Raw genomic sequence first — 20290 nt, 5'->3', positions numbered from 1 at the left:
TGAGTCTTGTATTGGTTTTCCATGTCAGGCTGGAATGCAGGCATCCACCGTTGAATCCAAATGGCCCATTTTTCCGGCTGCTCGCTTCCTGTTAGTATCAGCAGCGATTAATGAGGAGCTGGAAGGGGCGGCGAGCCAGGTGTCAGAGCCGCCGCTAAACAGGAATAAAGAGGCCAAGCACTGACCCGCAACCAATTCCCAGACTCAGCCAAGAAGGAAGCAGGAGTGACGGAGGAGGCTCACGATCTGAATGCTTCTCTGTGTTAAAACGGCGATTCAGCCCTGTGGTGTTTCACACTTTCATCAGTCCTCTTTGTTTACTGGTAGTGTTTCCTGTATCCCAGACATTTTCAGTCAGCCGACTGGAATCATTTTCTAATCTCGACTCACAGCAACGCTCTTTACTAATGGGTGTAGAACTTACATGACAAAATACCTGGTTTTTGCTAACAGTACCAACACACTACTTCTTCTGACAACTCATTCTAGTACCTTTTTCTTTCAACAAAATAAGCTGAAGCACTCAAACATTACGCTGGATGTCTAAACACAAGCAGCAGCCATGCCAGGATTCGAGATGTATGCCTAAAAAAAATGGACTAAAATTTGTTCAATTTTGATTCAAATTTAGTTGCAATAATTAATATCTGAATATAGACAATGGATCAATTGATTATCCATACTAGTCAATTGATCCAGCAGCAAACTCAGACACAGACAGGAGATGACATCAAGGTGTGTGCCAGGAGTGAACGAGACATCGACTCACTGATCCACCCTCACCAGGATCTACAGGGAGGATATCGGGATGGTATTTGGACTGGATAAACATGGCCGCACAGTGGCAAAAAGAGGGTAGGTGATGAGGACTGAAGGGCTGGAGTCACCAGAAAGCAGAACAGCAGACATACAGGACATCCCACAATCCAGTAGGAGCCAACATGAGGATACAAGGAGGTCAGCCACAGCCAAATACCTCCAGAGGGTAAGACGGGTGCTGATAAGCCAGTTCAATGCTGGGAATAAGACCCAAGACATCAACCTGTTCTCCCTACCAGTCATCAGATACTCAGCTGGAACAGTAAGCTGGCCTCCTCACAATGTACAGAGGGTTCCACCAAAAGTCCAGCACTCTGAGGCTCTCCGACCAACGAAACACAGGAGGGTAAGGATTAGTGAGCGTCAGAGCCACAATCCAGGATGAAACAAGGAGCATCCATGAACACATCAGGAAGATGCCCTGCCTTTCCCCACCCCACCCACCGGGACGAGCTGCTAAGAGAGTGCCTCAGGCAGCAGTAGACAGAGGGTGATGAGGAGAAAGAGAAAATATGGTGGGAGACCTAGCGCCAACATGGGCTGTACAATCAGCAGACAGAGGAAGTGATCATGACATCAAGAAGGACAACACAAAGGCTCTGAACATGGCAGCACAAGAACAGGACCTAAGCACCAGATCCTTAGAGGAAGAGGTGTATAACACAGCAGGGAGGACCTGAGGTGCAGGCTGTGCAACGATGCCCCTGAGACAGTGCAGCACATAGTAGCAGCGGTGTAAGATGAAACCTAGGACAGCAGACAGATCCTTCAAGTTCCAGACATACAGATAGATAGATAGATACAACAATCAATACAACAAATATTGATACAAGAAAAACTGCATCTTTTTGAAAAAACTAACTATAGACACAAGCCAGTTCCATTATTTAGCTCCTATCAAACAGATATTATCTGAGATTATCCATTAACCTGCGAATTTACCACCAGCTGCCTATATGTGCAGATGAATTTTACCAACCAGCAAACATAAAATCTGCCATGATCAGACAAATCAGGAAGAGGGGGAGCTTTGAAAGATACAAGTTAATATATTTGTTAATAATGAAGAGCAGTGCATTTAAAATGCAGGCTGGCGTTGGCTGGAGCTGCTGATGGGAGCTGGAGCAGCAGAGAAATGGGGACAGTGTGGGCTGGAGAGGGCGGGGTGCATTAGTATATGTTGCCCTCCTTTCGTGACTAGACATTCGTCATGGTGGCTCCTCAGTCTCTGCAGTTTGAGCACAACTGACACAACACAATATGCACTTGACGTGAAGGAACTACTGAATATCAACACTAACGACCTTCAACCCAAACTGGAACTCAAACAAAACCCTTAATGACTGTTACTGGCTGTATTATCTTAATGACTTATAATTATTATGGGATGCAATTTATATTTCAGTAAAAGCAGTGTTAGATTCGTGTTCTCATCAGACACTGTAAAGCTCACTTTGTCTCTTTCTCTGTCCAATAATGGCTCCCTCCCCTTCCCACTGGCTCCATCTGTCCTTGCATTCCTGCAGTATATAGAGAGAGCTCTTGTTCTGCCTTTCTCTGCATGATTCAATGAAAAGTAGGGCAAAGAGGAGGAGAGAGTGGGCCAACTAAGTCCAGCACACATAATCCTTGTAGGCTGCGCCACGCTCTGTATGCCACGCTGGATTAAACCCACAGGGATACATCAGCGAAATTCACTTTGCTTTATGTCACAGCGCTGCTTTGTTTTTAATGCCCGTGCTGCTCTCAGCACCAGCTTTCATCCTCAAACACAGGCTCTGATTATTTTTCCTTAATTAGGTATCAGACAAAATTTCATTTGAGTTTAAATGTAACCTGACGTGCTATGTTGAGGTGATGACGTTTTAGATATGATTCACTGTCCACTAATATCCATTAATCCCAGAGGCCCTAAAAGCCCCAAGTCTGCTCCCAGTCAGTTGTATGGAATTTGATTAATAGAGGATTTGTTTAGGAACTTTAACCACTAACCTGCAATGTCACATAACATGTCTGGATGTTAGTGTGTTTAGGTTTGAGTGTATTATAATGACTTGGTGGAGATTTTCTTAAATTAAAAAGGTTTGCTGCTTCCTACTAACTGACAGTCTCTGTGGGCACTTGAGTACCACAGCACTGTCACACAAAGCAAACAGGTCAGAGGTGGGGGTGGGGGTCCCCTTAAGGTCCAACAGGTCGGCCCATAATCTTAATTACAATGAAGTCTACTGTACTTCTATTGTCTTTTGATCACGTGCCCATCCATCGTGGTAATGCTCCTCAGGGCCGTGGCGGGCAGACCATCTCATAGGCCCCTCCCCCAGCTGATTTAATCCCAGGACCATGCTACATTCAGCTCCTCCCTTTTGATCACATGTTATTTTTGTAAAATTGAAAACTGGTGCAAAAAGTCTGGATCCAGGCCTGATGCTAGAGACTTTTCTGACAGCAGCTGACAACATCTCTGACTTTCTCAACTTTGCCTTTCAGAGCAAAGCAGCAGAGGTCTTCACTGGTCCATTCAGGTCCATTTAACCTAAGAAATCAGCAAAACAAGACCCTACCAACCCAATTAGACTGAGCGTTTGGACCCGGTCTGACTCAGGTCCCCACGTCAGGTCTTGGTTCCTCAAAATTGAGTGGACCTGCGAAGACCTCTGCACAGGCGTATTCTCCTTCAGGCGTTTCTAAGACGTGTGAGCTGCACTGTTTTTACCGGGCGGTGAGCACACTGCCAAGGGAAGTCACTGCAACCACCTGAGACTATAGTCCACCTAACCACCATCTGACCGTATGTGTTCTGTCAGACGTGTGAATGATTACAACGACAAACACACAGCTCACATTATTATCTGCTCCTTCACATTAACACATGAAAGCTCATTCCAGCCTCCATTTGTTAATGAAGACCTTGTGAAACGATTGAAAGCTCTGGAAAAAGCTGCTACGTGAACCAAACTATGATTGTTTTATCAGAATTTTCCAAGACCAAGAGTGAAATTGGAAGCTTAAACCAGACAAGAAGTCCACTTCATCACTTTATCCACTGATGAAATAATGAAGTGATCAGTGGGTAAATGTTTGAAAAAAGCCAGTAAGTTAGCATTGAGTTGTAACATCAGTCGTGTGGGAAGCCAACATAGTGAAAGAGATGAATCCTGGGTGAAGCACTTTTGATCATCTCTGGTAAAAACCTGCTTGTTCACCACAGACTTTCTTTCTCATCTCTTCTTTCCACTGTAAATGAATTCTTTCTTTCTTGTCCCTGTCATGAAAAATGGAAGCAGTAGTGGGAGCCTACAGGCTTTTCAATGTTCAGACGTCTCTTTAGTAAAAATGACAAAACATTTTTTTATTCTGCAAGTAGGTTTACATGAAATGTAACTGAAATAGCTTCTAAAGAAACTCAAATTGTAGTGGGGATCTATTGATTCTACTAGGTTTTCTCTGCTGTCTAAAACTGTCATCTAGTGAAAACTTGTCTGTTTTCCTCTGGTCATGGCACTGGGCTGCTGGATAACATCGTCAGAGCAGAGACTGATTGAGCAGATGTCACATGAACTAAATCTTATGATCCTCCTGGGGAAACAGAAACATGCCTCAATAGATTTATGCTCAACTAAAAGTTCCGCTTCAGTGGATTTACAGTCTCAGTGTCTCGCTGGGTTAAAAAAGCTCTGAACTACCTGTGCTTTTTACCTTTGGGGAAATTTAACGCCAGTAAGGAGCAGGACATGGTGTCACTACAGGTGTATCACTGTGTATTTCAGCTTTTTTTTTTTTTACAATAATGTTGCATTGGGAAAACTTGAACTCTGAAACAGATGGCATATGGTTATCATCAGGTAACTGGACAGGCTTGATACAGACTGGACGCAATTAAAACATAGACCTACTTCAGTTAAATGTTACCAGAGACATTTCGTGGACTAGCTGCTCCACAGTGGACACAGTCTGGCCACTGATGTGACGCTTGCTTTGCCTCTCATGTCATGACGACCATAGGCCAATGAAGAACTGGGTCATGGGCTGTTTTGATGCTGAATGTTTTCTGTCACTGCTCCCAGAGGCGAAAGAGTGCCGTGCCGCTCCTAACGCTGAATATTGATTGGCTTAGATAACTGACGTCCACTGAGAAATGTCAGCAAAGGGCACTGAGGCCAGACTGGCTTCTCTCCGGGGAACAAACAAAAAGTGTCGTCTCCGAAGGAATGAGGATGAATCTTAGGTTGAATAAGTCCAAAGAATACTTTCTCTGCCTTCTAGTTATTTATCATAATGATGTTACAGCCTTTGTGCATATTTTCAAATGAGTGTAAAAACTTATTGCGCATATCTGTGAAAACAGGGTCTCATCCTTGAGCGTCTGAGTTAGTTGAGAGCCAGTGTTGCTAGGAGACACGCTGTCAACCTCCATGTTGGGCTGCTGCCTGCAGAAAATCATACAGTAGATTATCAGCCATTAGCACGTTCATTTCTAATGTCCCTTACACCGTCACTGGGGAGGTCCCAGAGCGCTGCTGTGCTGAGGGGGTCGCTTAGCGTTAGCTTGATACTTTCTTAGCACCACATGTTGTTACTAGTCTTCCTGTGATCTCAGCGCTCCGTATGCAGCTCACATGCACAGTCACATTCCTTATGTACGAGCGCTGAGGTCACATGTGCAGCTAACACCTCGCTCAGGTCACATGGGATGGGTTGTAGAATTGGGGATGTTGGGGATCTCCATTAACTTTGGGTTGAGTTACCTCAAACAGCAGACTCTAGCTATGGCTGATGTGAGGCATCAGGGCTTGTTTGGTTTACAGACACATCTGTGTTATTAAGAGCCAAGTCGATTTACAGTACAATAAAATGGGGTACACCCGTGTCTGCTTCACTAAAATGTTAAGTCATCACAAATCCTGCCCATTTAATAGTATTTTATCTTTCAGGCTACTGATGCTCTTGTTCCCTCTCTCATCTTCATGAAGTCTCTCAGTCTGGTTTCTTGTTGTTTAGGTAGCTCCTCACCATGTGGAGCCATGCTGCATTAGAAACCACCCAGGCCTAAAGTGAGGAGGCTGCTGTGTTCACAGGTTCTTTTATAACCTTGTTCTTGCTTTTAACTGGAAATCACAGGTGTGATCACTTTAGTTGTGTTGAGGTGCACTGACACAGTTTCGAATCATTTAACATCTTAGTGATATTACACAGGTGTACTGTGTTTTGTTGTATACTGTATATGATGAGTTTCCCAGGTGTTGTTGCCAGTTGACGATGTGAACACTATTCACGAGACAGAGACTCACAACCACAGTAGATGTGACATAAACGTGGGTGACTGGAAACAATGGAGGACCCCGAATTGTTTTAAATATATTGTAGAGCGATCAGAGCTGCCTGTGATATCACATTTACAATTACACCAATCAAATTACAGGACAAAGGTCATCAGATGGTCCCGAAAATTTAGATTCACTGAAAAACAAGAATATGAGGGGATCTGTCGATGCAAAAAAATGAATTAATAAATAAAAATGAAAAATAAATTTAAAAAATAGTAAATGAACATTATGTTTTGCATAATAAACCAGCATCTGTCAACAGGAATTAATTAAAAAACAGGCATGTTTTTCTGATGAGTGTTTCCTCTCAGCACCATGATCTGTACCGAATCACAAGTGTTCTCGTTGTGATGGAAACAATTATCACGCGAGCACAACAACTGTTTCTGCGCGAGCTTCTCGAGGAGACACGGCCAAATATTAATGGCGTCAACAACACAGGCGGGTACAAGACATTCCAATTATGTGCGATACAGCTCCAGCTGCTAGAGAGGCAGAGAGGAGGCGTGATACCGATGCTGGATGAGCGCTCGGGTAACATCTGTGTTCCGCTGCTGCAAACGTGCCCTCCTAGGTTAAAATAACCAGAGAGTGTGAATGAGCTAAGAGTGGAAGCAGAGCGCAGAAGTGTCTGTATTAGCCTTGTTCCACCTCTTCACTAAAGTTACACACTAAATGGCCAAAAGTATGCAGACAAGCTCACATTCCAGCCCTTTGCATTAGTATGCACTCTTATAACAACCCCCTTCTGGTTTCTGGACAAAGACTTCTGGTATAAATTTCGGAACCCGGCTGCAGAGATTCACTCCCATTCAAACCACAAGAGCATTAATGAGGTCCAACGTTAATGCTGAGTGCTAATATCTGGCTCGCACTCAGTGTTCCATTTCACAGGTGTTGGATGGGGTAGAGCTCAGAAAACTGGGACCTGGCTTTGTGCACAGGGGCACCGTCATGTTGAAACAGGAACTGGACAAACACCAACTGTTACCATAACATTAGAAACACCCTGCTGTCTAAAATATAAGATATATAAGATTTCACTTCATTGGAACTTTACCCAGATCAAAGGTACCACATGTGTTCACATCATTTGGGCAAATACTGGAGGGTACTGTGGGATGCCTGCAGAGAACAGGTTTCTGGCTGAGACAGGAGATCAGTTTTGAGGATGCTACCAGAACTTGTTCCAGGCAGATAAAGCACATTTACCTGCTTCAACACTGCTAACATCACTACATCATGACACTCACTGGCTGTGAACAGCCTTCCAGTGGTTCACCAGCACTGGAGGACTGTGGACAACCTCATATAAAAACTAACTCCAGATTCCTTATTAACACAATGATGTGAGAGTTTTATTTCTCTGCAGCTTTGTGTTTTAATTATGTCTCATCTGTAAAATCATAATCAAGTGTCACTGAGAGTTTGAAAATATGATAAATAAATTAGGCTGAGTTCTAGATGAAACTAACACACTCCACTCCACAGTAGTGCAGTGGGGGTTTTTTTATTTTTATTTTATGTTACAGTACTTCACTTCCAGTGATTCAGCTCTGAATCATATGCACGTTCAGTGAGGCAGAGCAGGGTTATGTGTATATATTAGATGTGACAGACATGTTGTACATCTACGGATCATGTCCTGATGTCCTCATTCTTATCCTGCTCAGGTTTTGTTCAGTCCATTTTGTAAATTTGTCTTAAATTCATGTTCCCTATAGAAATGCATGGTTATGTAAGAGTACTCCCTTAGTCCCTGGTGTAGGCCAAGCACCAGAAACACTGAATCCTACATTTCCATAATGCAACCCAGCATCATCTTCAGACCTCCCTGCCTGGTAAACATGCACATTTTTTCAAACTGGAGCAGTTTGTAAAACATTTCAAGTCCTAAATCACAAAAAACTGTAATGTCACCAATATGAGATCATCAGGGTTTTATTTTCAGACTTAAGAAAGATCCTTCAGAGCCACAGAGGACATTACACCAGCCCCTCCTGTTTCTGTCCTCCAACTGTAATGACCACATAGACCACTGGTCCCTAAGCTCAGATACAAGCAGCAGGCACACTGGACTTTCATCATCGTGGATGGCTGTAACACAACCTGTAGAAGAATACCTGCAGACCTTTGTTGTCATGGTAATAATAATAATAAACCCGTGGTTAAGGTTGTGTGAGTGGTCATAGTTTGGTTAGGTAGAGGACCCTCGTCCTAATTAAGTTACAATAATAAAGACACGGTTAAGGTTGTGGAACCGTCATGAATGAAAGAAACAACGCTGGTGGTTTCAGACAGGAAACAAACAGTGGGGTTTTCACAGTAAAAGTCCTGGGTTTTGTCGACCCAATGAACATAGACTTTGCCGATCTTTATACTACGTCACATGACTTCATCCTTTGCTCTCATCTCAATTACTATGGCCACCAGAGGTCACTTACCAATGAAACATTACAGAGGAGGACCATCTCCAGTGTAGAGCTGCTCTCACAGGCTGAGAAGTACACGACAATCCATGATGAGTAAACTGATCTTCATTAGTAAATTTGTGGAGTGGCCCTTTAAATTTGACTTCCTGAAGTCGCCTCTTGACCATGCTTCTCTGTCTGAATCCAGTTTCAGGAATTAAAATATAATACTAACATTCTAAATAAATCCAGTGAATGACCCACAAGCAGACCTAGGACGGTGGCCGTGTCTCCCACCAATCAGAGTATGTATGACTTCTGTGCTGCTAGAGTCACACTGGCACACTACGGATTTCCTTACCTACAGGCGTTTTGGCACAGTTACAGTCCTATGTTGTCTTCACTAACTTCTGCTGGGACTTTGACACGTGGAATGAAAATAAAGGAAACAAAACCATCCAGATAAGCAGCGTTTTTTTTTTTTTTACAAGCACCAACTGATGACACCACTACTGATCTGCTGAGGGCTGATATTTAGTGGACTACTGTGACTGTGAAGGTAGTGGACTACTGTGACTGTGAAGGTAGTGGACTTTTCAGTCAGCTGATGAATTCAGATCTAGATCCACCTCTTCACTGAAGTTGCACAGTATTTCTGCTGGGAGAAATTTTCAAACCCCAAGACTATTTGTTTTTTGATTTGTTTCCAGCAAACTGAGATATTCTAGGAAAACAGTGCAGCGTTATGTAAACAGCCCCCTTAAATTATCTTTGGAAACTCTGCGCCATCCAACTGAATTTCAGATAAAGATCTGTGGGTTTGAACAGTGTTTGGCTGCACCACTTTGTGCTGACTGATCCTCACACGGTTTAAGAAGTTAAATAGTGTTTGTAATTTTGTCAGACAAGCCTGGTGTCTTCACTTGGATCGCGGAGGCTCACTTGTCCAAAATCATCCCAGACTCATATACACTGATTTTATGTGCTCTTCTTTATTATTTGGTTATTATTTCAACTATTGCGTGCGCGTTTTTCATGCTCACTGCAGTGTGTAAGTCTGCTGCAAAGACATTCAGGAACGATCTAAGTAACAATGATAATGATCACAGACCACCTCATTCAGCCCAGACTAGACAACGCGACAACTGCACTGATTCATTTTCCCGGCGGCCTCTGCCGGTGTCAGATACAGAGAAACAGACAGAAGAAGCAGACTGATCACAGCCTCTGCCGTCTAACATGTTTGCAGCCTTTCACAGAGCTACATTCACACACCACTTCTTCTTTTTTCTCTTTTCTTTCTCTCTCTCTCTGATGATGGAGGGAGCTCAGCTGTCCGTCTCTCTCGCCTCTCTCCTCTTCGCGCCGTCCACACACATTCAGTCATTCACATCCGAGCGTGAGTTGGACGCCAGCTTACCTTCGACAGCCCACACCGTTGGCAGCATCCACAGAAAACACAAGACATCCATAATTATTCCAGGCATTCGACTGTAAAAAGCCAATGCGTTCATCGCGCAGCCGTCCAGCAGTGGGCCATGGACTGTGGATTCATTCAGAGCGGCAGAGCATCATCCTCATCCTCATCACCATCCTCATTATCATCATCAGCATCAGTAGCAGCAGCAACAGCAACAGCAGCAGGAGGGGATAAAGGCTGAGGAGCTGCTGCTCAGGCCAGTTTGGGCGAAACCAAAACGAAGGGGCGGGAAAAAAAAAATACGCCGGAAAAACGACACAGCACCGGCATCAGTCTGCAGCCAGTGACTGAGCCTTAATGCAAGGCTGACTGTAAAAACACACAAGAGCTGGTCCTGGTGTGAAAATGAAAGAGCTCTTATTAATGAGCTGCGGGTTTAAGAGGAGTTACAGGTCAATCAATAAACCAAAGCCCCACAAAACTAAGTACATTCACTTAAATACTAAACTCTTATTTTCTACCTCAAACTCCACATTTCGCAGGTAAATGTTTTTTTTTTTTTAACTCTACATTTATTTTACAGCTGTAGTCACAGATTAAGGTTTTACGTAAAGTACATATAAGCTCCTAAAATACACTAAATAGATAAAGATTAAGTCAGATTCAACAACGACGTTTCATTTAAATGAAAAAGTGGTCAAATTATTCAATGAATTCAAAATAAACGGTAGGTTCCCATGAATAATTTTCCAACCCCTCAGATGCATCATGTGACTCTTTGGAGGATCTCGAAGTCCTCTGTGTAAAATAGATGAGTTAAACCCAGATCTGTTAAATCCTTACACTTTAATGCATCAGTGTTAATGATCTAATAATGTCAAGGAGATTTTTCCACAGAACCAGTTATTTTACTTGTGTTACTTTCAGTACATTTTGCAGACGATACTTTTACTTAAGTAGGATTTTAAATGCAGGACTTTTTACTTGTGATGAAGAATTTTTTTACAGTGTGCATTGGTACTTTTTGAAGTAAAGGATGTGACTACTTCCTCCACCAGTTTATTTCTCTTACAATTTACTGTAACTGATTTTCAGCTGCTCTCGTCTCCATTACTGCAATATTCCTCTTTTTTTTTCACTACATCACACACTTTACCTCAGTGATCGTACTGTGTTTTGCACATTATTGTACAGATTTGCACATTATTTGTACAGATTATCCTTCTCTTAGTACTTTCTTTCTTTTTTATCCTTCTCTTAATACTTTCCTTCTTTCTTTCTTTTTTCTTTTATATTTATATTTTTATTATCTTCTGTTTTTGCACCAACAACACTATGGCAAATTTCTTGTATGTGTAACATACCTGGCAATAAAGTTTTCTGATTCTGATTCTGATTCTTTTCTGCTACCACTTTTACTGCTTTTGGTCATTACACATCCTCTAATGCTCCCACATCACTCGTGTCTGACTCTTTTACACTGGAAAACATTTCAACTTGCTTATATTCTTACACTGTTTCAAAACCTCCAGAGACTCAACATTTTTAGTGCCTTCGTGCAGTCACCTGCTTCCTCTGTCTCAAAGGCTTATCATCCAAGGAGGTCCTTGGCCTGATCTGACCTGATCTGCTGCCTCTTTGCCAAGATGAAGAAGGAGCTCAGTGGTCGCCATTTTGACAGTGATGATGATGTCATTGCTGCTGTGGACCACTTCCTGGAGGTCCAATACGCTGATCTCTCCAAAATAGGGGGGGGGAAGGAAGAGGGGAGGTAAAATGGGGGGGATACTTTGTCAGCATGTCTCATTCTCATTTCATATACCTCAGTAAACCTTTTGGCATTTAAAAAATGTGTCTCTACAAATAACTAATATTATATTACTCTGAAACCTGTGGCTATGATGTTTGGTTGTCCACATTGTTTTGGCCATGTAGTGTATAAGCATTCATCACATTATCTGTGTTTTATATGTTTCACATGCTCTTGAAGAATATAAATAACTGGGAAGAAAAAAATCATTTAAAAAAATAATAAATTAACATTTACTGTCCAAAATGCTCAATCAGAACAGAGTTCGGTGCCTTAGCTTCACACTGCTGTCACATCCACAGAGGATCTGCAGCTGATCTGACGGAGCTATCTCACCAGAAAGGACTGCTGGAATGAGAGTGAGGAAGAGAGAGAGAGCAATAGAGACTTCTCAGACTTTTAAAAACAATTTTAATGAAAAGAACAGAAATTGAATCATAGAAACAAACCCTTTACAAGACAAAAATAGAGATGGAATTAAATAAAAACATCACTAAATCTTACTACATCATCCAACAATGAACAAATGAGGTCAGTATAACACCACTGATATACAAACATATCCATGCTATTCATTAATTTATGAAATTTTAAATCAGTTAAAACTCTTGTGTTTTACAAGGAAGGCGAACGCAGTTTTCCTTCTGCCTCGCTCTGCCTGGTCATGTATATAGACAATTCAGTTTAAAAGCCACCACTTTATTGCATTTATTTTCTTGTGTCCTGCTGCAAACAACCAAACAAACAAAAAAAAGGACTGTGTCACGACTGAACATGGATTGAACCCAAAAGCACGACTCCAGAACAAGGTTCAAAAAAGAACTTCTTTATTTCAGAAATAAAAATCACTCGTGGTGAGGCAAAAAGGCAACAAAAAATTAAAGACTACAAAAACACAATCACTCTTAGCGAGGAAAAATAATTGACTATGAAATAAACCAAAGTAGCAACAAAACAAGACAAAAGATTGAAAGAGCAAACTGTGAATGAGACCTGACAAGAAGAGCGATTTAGCTGGTTCTACTATCATGAGACAGGACAAACTGGCACAGAACAAAGCGAGACACAGACGATATATAGACACTAGGTAATGGGGAACAGGTGGAAACAATCAGGGCGGGGAAGACAATCAGACTGGCAGGAACACAAGGGGAAGGGCAAGCTACCTGAAACACAAAGGGAGAACAGGTTACAAAATAAAAGCAGAAATCACAAGACAAAAATAAGCACAGGACAAAACATAACAGGACATTATTTCCTCACTGTGACAGACTGTTTTAGACCACGCTTCACTAAAGGAAGTAAAGAAAGAAATTAAAACACCAACAAGTTCCCAAAGTCCTTTAGTGTATAATAAAACAACTCAAAGTCAGAACAGTCATTAGAAACTGTGACTGATCACTGAGAGAAAAGAATTCACTCCATATAATACTCTCCACTGGGAGTCACCTGTGTGCTTGTTTAAAGGTAGTTTATAAGACTCTCCAGACTTTGGATTTGGTAACAGTCCCAAAGCTTCGTCTGGAGCTTCCTCACCTTCCCAATCTCTTCAATTCAGATCAGTTTTATTTATATAGCTCTAAATCATAACAGAAGTTATCTCTAGGCACTTTCCATATAGAGCAGGTCTAGACCGTACTCTGTATAATATTATCTACAGAGACCCAACATTTCTCCCAAGAGCAGCACTTGGTGACGGTGGCAAGGAACAACTCCCTTTTAACAGGTAGAAACCTTAACAAAACCTGGCTCATGATGGGCGGCCGTCTGCCTCGAGTGGTTGGGTTGAGAGAGACAGAGATGGAGACAGAGAGACAGAGAGAGAAGGAAAGAGAGTGAGGAACAGTCTGTCTTCACCTCTGTCTAACATCTGCATTAATGACCCAGCAGCACTGCTGGAGCCTGAACAGTAAGGAAGTTAAATACCTGCTCTGTAATGATGACCCACTGCTGCTGCTGCTGCTGCAGTCACCCACACAACCAGGACCACAGCAGCACCTGGACCTCCTGGAGCAGAACTCTCAGAACTGGACCCTGAGAGTCAGCTTTAACAAATCTACAGAGGTCCATAGAGGCCCTGCATGCAGGATTCTGTAGGTCCACATTAAACATCCAAAGAGAAACACCAGCCAGTTCATGTAGGGCAGAGTTAGTCTGTTACCCACTGATTATTAATATTAAACAAATGACACTCATATTTATACTTTATTACTCAAACTGTCAGAGACACAAAGCACAGACAGATCCAGACCAAATACAGAGACCACAGTCTGACCACAGAGAAAAAACAAGACAACAAGTCCTGGAGACCAACAGAGGAGAGAGTCTGTGGTCACTGCAGAACAGGTGAGGCAGGGACAGAGGTGAGGCAGAGACAGAGGTGAGGCAGAGACAGATGAATTTCCTTTTCAAATGTGACAGTTAGGATTAAATCAGTGGAACACTGAGAAATTTGATTTGTTAATCCCAAACTTCACAGAGAGAGGAACTCACAGCAAACTTAGCTGCACAAGGCTGCATGTCAACAATAATTACATGGGCTATTGTACATATGGAACACACACACAAGGAAAACACATATTTACATTTTACATTCATGCAAATAAAGCATAGTGAACTGAACTGAATTCAACTGAATCATGAGAGAGAGGGTGAGGGAGAGAGTGAGAGTGGGTGAGAGAGCAGGGGTTGGGGTGAGAGAGAGAGAGAGAGAGAGAGAGAGAGAGTGGGGGAGGGGGGGAGGGCTCAGTGAGGAAATAGAGCAGAAGAATATGGGCCTGACAAAAAGGAATCCAGCCTGCCTCCAGATGAGTGAGGGCTGCAAAACAACAGATTAAAGGAACCCAGGGCTTGTTCCCATGGAAACCTTTGCCCAGGGAGACGACGACGAGAACGCAGCAGATTGTAGGTCAGATGAGCCATCGGCGGCCCAATCAGACGTAATCTGTCTTGACTTGTGGGTCATAGATTGAGCAGTAAAGCTGGTGCGTTTCTGTGGTTTCTCTCACCGTTGGAGCCTCAGTCCCAGCCTCCAGAGCCAGAGCGGTGTCTTCTGTGGTCACTGGAGGACGGCTCCGTGGGCCAGGTCAAAACACTGGATCAATACAGAACAAGTTTTTGTTAAATATGTTATTATACTTTTAATTGAATAATTTTTTTTTATCTCAAGTACTGTAGTAAAAACAGAAATCACATGAAAACATCAAAATTAGCCATGTGAAGAAAGAAGCTGCTGGTGAGTCTGAGGCCACTGGAGGGCAGAGCTCCATGTTCAGAGAGGAGATGGTCTCAGCCACGCTCAGGTGTGTGGACACTAGAAAAAAGTACAATAAGAGGGTTCACTCCTTTCAAGACATCATTTTCCAGGAGACTTAGCAGGACACTTTCAGAAATATAAAGCTGATATGTCCAGGTATTTGATCTAGACTTGGTCTAGTGTTGTCCGGATGGAGAAAATGCAGTGAAACTGCCATGATTTTGCTTTAGTACACAAAATGAGTTTCACAAATTTGAAAGTGGGTTAGCAACAGAGTTACGTCTTTAAGTAATCTAACGCCCTGTTTGGCTCCATGTTGTCTGCCTTAATGCTTTATTCTACCATCCATTCTCTGAGAAGTAGCGGGCTGTTTGATTCATGTAGCATACTGATACATAAAGTCATGGACATCCGTGGTGGAGATTTTTCTTTTCTTGAAAAGCTGTACTGAGGGAGGTAGTTTTTCCTTGCCACCGTCACCAAGTGCTGCTCTTTGGGGAAATGTTGGGTCTCTGTAGATAATATTATACAGAGTACGGTCTAGACCTGCTCTATATGGAAAGTGCCTTAAGATTACATCTGTTCTGAATAATTCTATAAATAAAACTTAGTTGAATTATATTGAATATTTACAGGGCCATATGAGGGTTAAAGTTAGGATGAGTTCAGGCCTATGACTGACAGGAGCCCTAAAAAATTAATAGAACATTAGGTACATTTTTTTTCAATGTTAAATTATTAACCTATCAATGGTTTCTTTTTCTTAAAAAAAAAAAAAAAAGGTAAAGATCCTGGATGTTTGCATTTCATCAGTGCAAGCAAAATTTTAGCAAGCTATTCATACTAAATAAGTTGTCCCTGTCCCTGCCTGGAGCCAAGCCCAAGAGATGCAGCTTCAGACCCTGTCTCCCCATACCCCATACCAATGAATCAGCCCTACTCCCTGCATTTACTATGAGCTGTGTGGTCCCTATATAACTGGAATGAGAGTTGTGTCTGTATTCTTGGCATAAAGTCACACATGTTTTCGGTGGGTGTTGACCTCCGCCAGGGTTGTCCCTTGTGGCCAGTCCTGTTTGTGATCTTAATGGACAGGACTTCAAAGCACAGACGTGGAGAGGAGAATACCTGGTTTGGGGGCCTCAGAACTGTGTCTGTGCTATTGATGTGCTTCTGTTGGTTTTATTGAACTGGATCAACAGTCTTCCACTGATCATGTGTAAAGGCCACGTGCTGTACTTTTTTGGTATAAGATGGGAAGGGCTAAATTTTAGATATGAGTAGAATCATCCCGAAAATAACCAATGAAAGGTAAAAAGGGATGTGGTCAGACATGCGTCTTGGTCTGTAACACACCTACAATTTACAATATAAAAAGTGATGCACAGATGGTGAAACTCAGTCGTCTCCGTGGGACGGCTCAAGCTTTTGAATTCTGTATTGAAGAATAAAGCTCTATGGATTCAACTTCCCTTGTCTCCAGTGTTTAAGATGTGCCTCTTTGTGTTTTCTTTTAAAAAGAACAGTTGAACATTTAGAAGTTTTTTGGGAAGAAAAAGAAAGAGAGAATGAAGAGTAAAAGAGTAAGGTGTGAGGACTCGGCCGGACTTGGACTCAGCTTCAACTGGCCCTCAGCTGGGTCTACAGCCTGGCCTGAAAAATCAGGGTATATGTATATTCTAAGGGGGGGTATTGTAGTATTTTTATTTTATTCAAGTTTTTTCAATTTTATTTTTATTTTCATGTTTATTTATGTCTTTTATGCTTATTTTTTTTATTTTAGAATTTTTTTTTATAATTTTTTATCTTACTTCTATCTTCTAACTCTCTGTGTACTACGCTGCATCATCTTCATTGGGAGTTTAACCGTAACTAAAGAATTTCCCTACAGGGATTAATAACGTTTTTCTGATTCTGATAACCGGCCTGTGGTAGGTAGGGTAAAAAGCTCTGACATCTGGAAGGAACTCAGAGTAAGGCAACTTCTCCTTTGCATCAAAAGCAGCCAGTTGTGGTGGGTCAGGCATGTGATTGCCTGACACACTTCAGGACAATGCAAAGGTAATATGTGCCAGATGCAGAGGGGAACATGAGAAAGGTAAAAGATGCAAAAATCAGATGCTGCAATTGTGGCGGTGGACACAGTGCTGCTTTTGACAGATGTCCTGTTCAAAAGCAAGCTAGAGAGTCTGAAAATAGACTATTAAGAGAGGTTCCATCTCCCACAACAAGTCAGAAACAAACAGAAACAAATCCATGTAAAGAAGATTAATGTTGACACACTGATTATGGATAAAATCAGCTTTGTTGCTTTTATCTGTGAGACTGTGAATGTTGCAGTGCAACAACAGAGAAAAGGTGATAGTTGTAGAAACAGCAACAGCAGAGATTTTTGGGGATTAAAGAAGTTTAGGCTGAACTGATTCAACCCGTCTAATTATGATGAACCGTCTCAAGGTGCTTAGCTTCCTTGTGGTAATGGGCAAGAGTTAAAGAAATCCCAGTGCTGATAGATGTACTATGTCTGGCAATTCCAAACAAGCAGAAAACTGATCCACTGGGGTTGCAAGTGTACATAGTGGAAATCATTTAGATGAAATATATAAACAACAAAGAGGCGACATTTTAAGAGCTAATACTGACGTGACAAAGAAAAAGGATGGTGATGGATCATCACTTGACATGGACTTTACACGACATGAACTGTTACGCTATGTACAGACAATTCCCAGATGAAGTCCTGAAAATGATATTAAAGCTGTTTAATAAAATATGGAGAGAATGTGTAACACCTGACAGTTGGAAAAGTGCTCTGAGACTACCTTTTTTTTTTTTTGTGAGCATGGCAAAGACCCAGTTAGTGCAGGAAACTACAAGCATGTAGTGCCAGCATCACACTTGAGTCAATGGATGGAAAAGGTAACAGTTCATAGCCTGTCCAAACTTTTTAAAACAACGAGGACTGCTTAGTACAAGTCAGCCTGGATTTTGTAGATCTACAGTAGCAGAAAGAACAATAACTATGAACAAGAGAAAGCTTATGACTCAATGTGGAGAGAAGGACGACTATTGATTAAATTGCATAAAACAGGAATTGGTGGAAGACTGGAAAGCTGGGTTTCAGACTTCCTATCTTCCTATCAAGGCAAGCTATTAGCCATATTGTTTAAGATTAGGGTGGCACAGTGGTGCAGTAGTTAGCACTGTCGCCTCAAAGCAAGAGTATTCTGGGTTCTGTGTGGCGGAGTTTGCATGGTCTCCCTTTGCCTGTGTGGGTTTCCTCCAGGTTCTCCAGAAACAGAGAAACATGTGAATGAGGACAGCTGTACTGTGAATTCAGTATGAATTCTGTGAGCACTGAGAGGAGGAGAGAGGCAAACAGATAAAGAGCTGAGACCAGCTGAAACTAGGCAGGATGCAAATACAACGCGACAATGTCATTAACAGGCTAATTAGCGTATTGTCATCTGGCATCATTTAACTACTTTTTGAGCAGGTTTTTGCTAATTTCCATTGAAAGTAGTTGTTTACAGTAGATCCACACTGACCAAGTCTCGTTTCCAAAACATATTTGGCAAAACCACTAATGTAATTTTTAGGAGACGGGGGTTGGGGGACATACAGTAGGCCAATAAATGTGTTGGATAATAATCCCAGACTTCAGCTGAGCTTGCTGTTGATAGTGATGAGAGGTGAAGGCAGGATGCTGCTTTAGGCTTCTGCACCAAATAGCAAAAAAAAAGAGCCTTGTCGGGAAGTGACATGGGTCCACTCCGGGGAAACAGTTTCCACAGTTAAACATCACAACTGTGTTGTCTGAACCGCAGGCCATGAACAAACACAAAATATTTAACGACTAATGTCACTGTCATGCACGGCAAGCCAAAGCTTTCCTGAGGAGATGATGTCAGCCTGCACCAGTCACACATTTGGAATTTGTGAACATATATAAAGGCCTGTTGCTGACTAAATGAAGCTTTTACACTGAGATCAGCAAGTCTGGTTCTGCTTTAGATGAGCAGTACATTAAAGAATGAAATGTATCCTTTAGCTTGGAAATGGTAGTTTGTTCAATCAAACAAATTGTTGTTTCCCAAATATCAAGACGCAATTATTTATAAAAATAAAGTTTCATCAGTAAAAGAATAAAAGTCATTCCTAAAAAATTTTCCACAGAAACATACAGAACAGTGTACAATATCTGCCATATCAGTTTATTATGAAATGCATTATGTGTAATTCCCCTTTTGTTTACAAAGGCAATGTTACACAGGTTATGGTGGAAGGGCATTTATTGAAAGCCTACAGTTCCCTCTAGTGGTTGGAGTGGTCACTGCATGCAAACACTAGTGGTGTGAAAATTTTTTTTTTTTGTTGCTTAAATTCATTTATTACCAAAATAATATAAAACAATGTGTAAAATTAATTACTAACGTACATAATACATTATATCAAAGGTTTAATATTTATATGGCTTATTGTATATACTGTGTATACCGTGCAGGTTATTTGTAGAGCCTACTCAATATGAGATTTTAACCTTGCATACTCTACACTCTGCCTTTGTCTTATCGATGTAATTGAAAAGGGCGGCTCCAGCTCCCAAACAGGAGTCGGCTCCAATTCACTTCAAAGAGCCGGCTCTAAGAGCCGTTTCGTTTGCGACTGACAAATCACTAATGCAAACAGGTGTCATAAGGTGATCTAACTATTGACCTTTGCTCATACAGTCATACAGAGATTTTAGGTGCTTTGGGAAAACTGTTCCCTTGCAGAACCCATCCTAGCTCTATCTGGAGTCTGTTTTTCAAAATGCTACGAAAGATTTGAAAAACTTGGTTTAGTCCCTCTTTTCTGCAGGATACCATCAGACCTATGCTCTCACACATCTAATAAATCTTCATTAATTTCCACAGCACCTAACCCTGATCTCTCTGATATAGTGGCGTGATACAGCAGTGGATGAGTGATTTGTGCATAGAATTTACCTCAGAGAATGTGAGATGATTTGATTGCTGAGGATGAGTGCTCAGCAGGTTTTCCGGTCCACAGTCCTCCTTACATTTAACTCTGTGGCTGAATCTCCCAGCAGATTATGATGTCACGGCGGAGTGGGAATAGAGTCAGCCCTTCATCTGGAGCCAGGATTAAGTACATGTAGGTGGTGGTTGGTGGCCAGTGAACGCTCAGGAGCAGTGGAGCTGAGTTCACGCAGTCCTGCTGGCTTTTCCCCCTGTGAACCTGGCA

General features: G+C 41.9%; 1 protein-coding gene across 1 annotated transcript in view; it reads right to left on the bottom strand.

The window, feature by feature from the left end:
• Nucleotides 1–10044, bottom strand: part of ephb2a (eph receptor B2a) — a 28477-nt gene extending 18433 nt beyond the window's left edge. Inside the window, exon 1 of the mRNA XM_041062230.1 lies at nt 9978–10044. Coding sequence (XP_040918164.1) covers nt 9978–10044 — 67 coding nt within the window. The remainder of the gene's footprint in view (nt 1–9977) is intronic.
• Between the last annotated feature and the right edge of the window lie 10246 nt (nt 10045–20290).

Source organism: Toxotes jaculatrix, chromosome 2 (assembly GCF_017976425.1).
Source record: "Toxotes jaculatrix isolate fToxJac2 chromosome 2, fToxJac2.pri, whole genome shotgun sequence".
Lineage (NCBI taxonomy): Eukaryota > Metazoa > Chordata > Actinopteri > Toxotidae > Toxotes > Toxotes jaculatrix.
The sequence above is the reverse complement of the archived record's forward strand: the minus strand, read 5'-3'. Positions and strand labels throughout refer to the sequence as shown.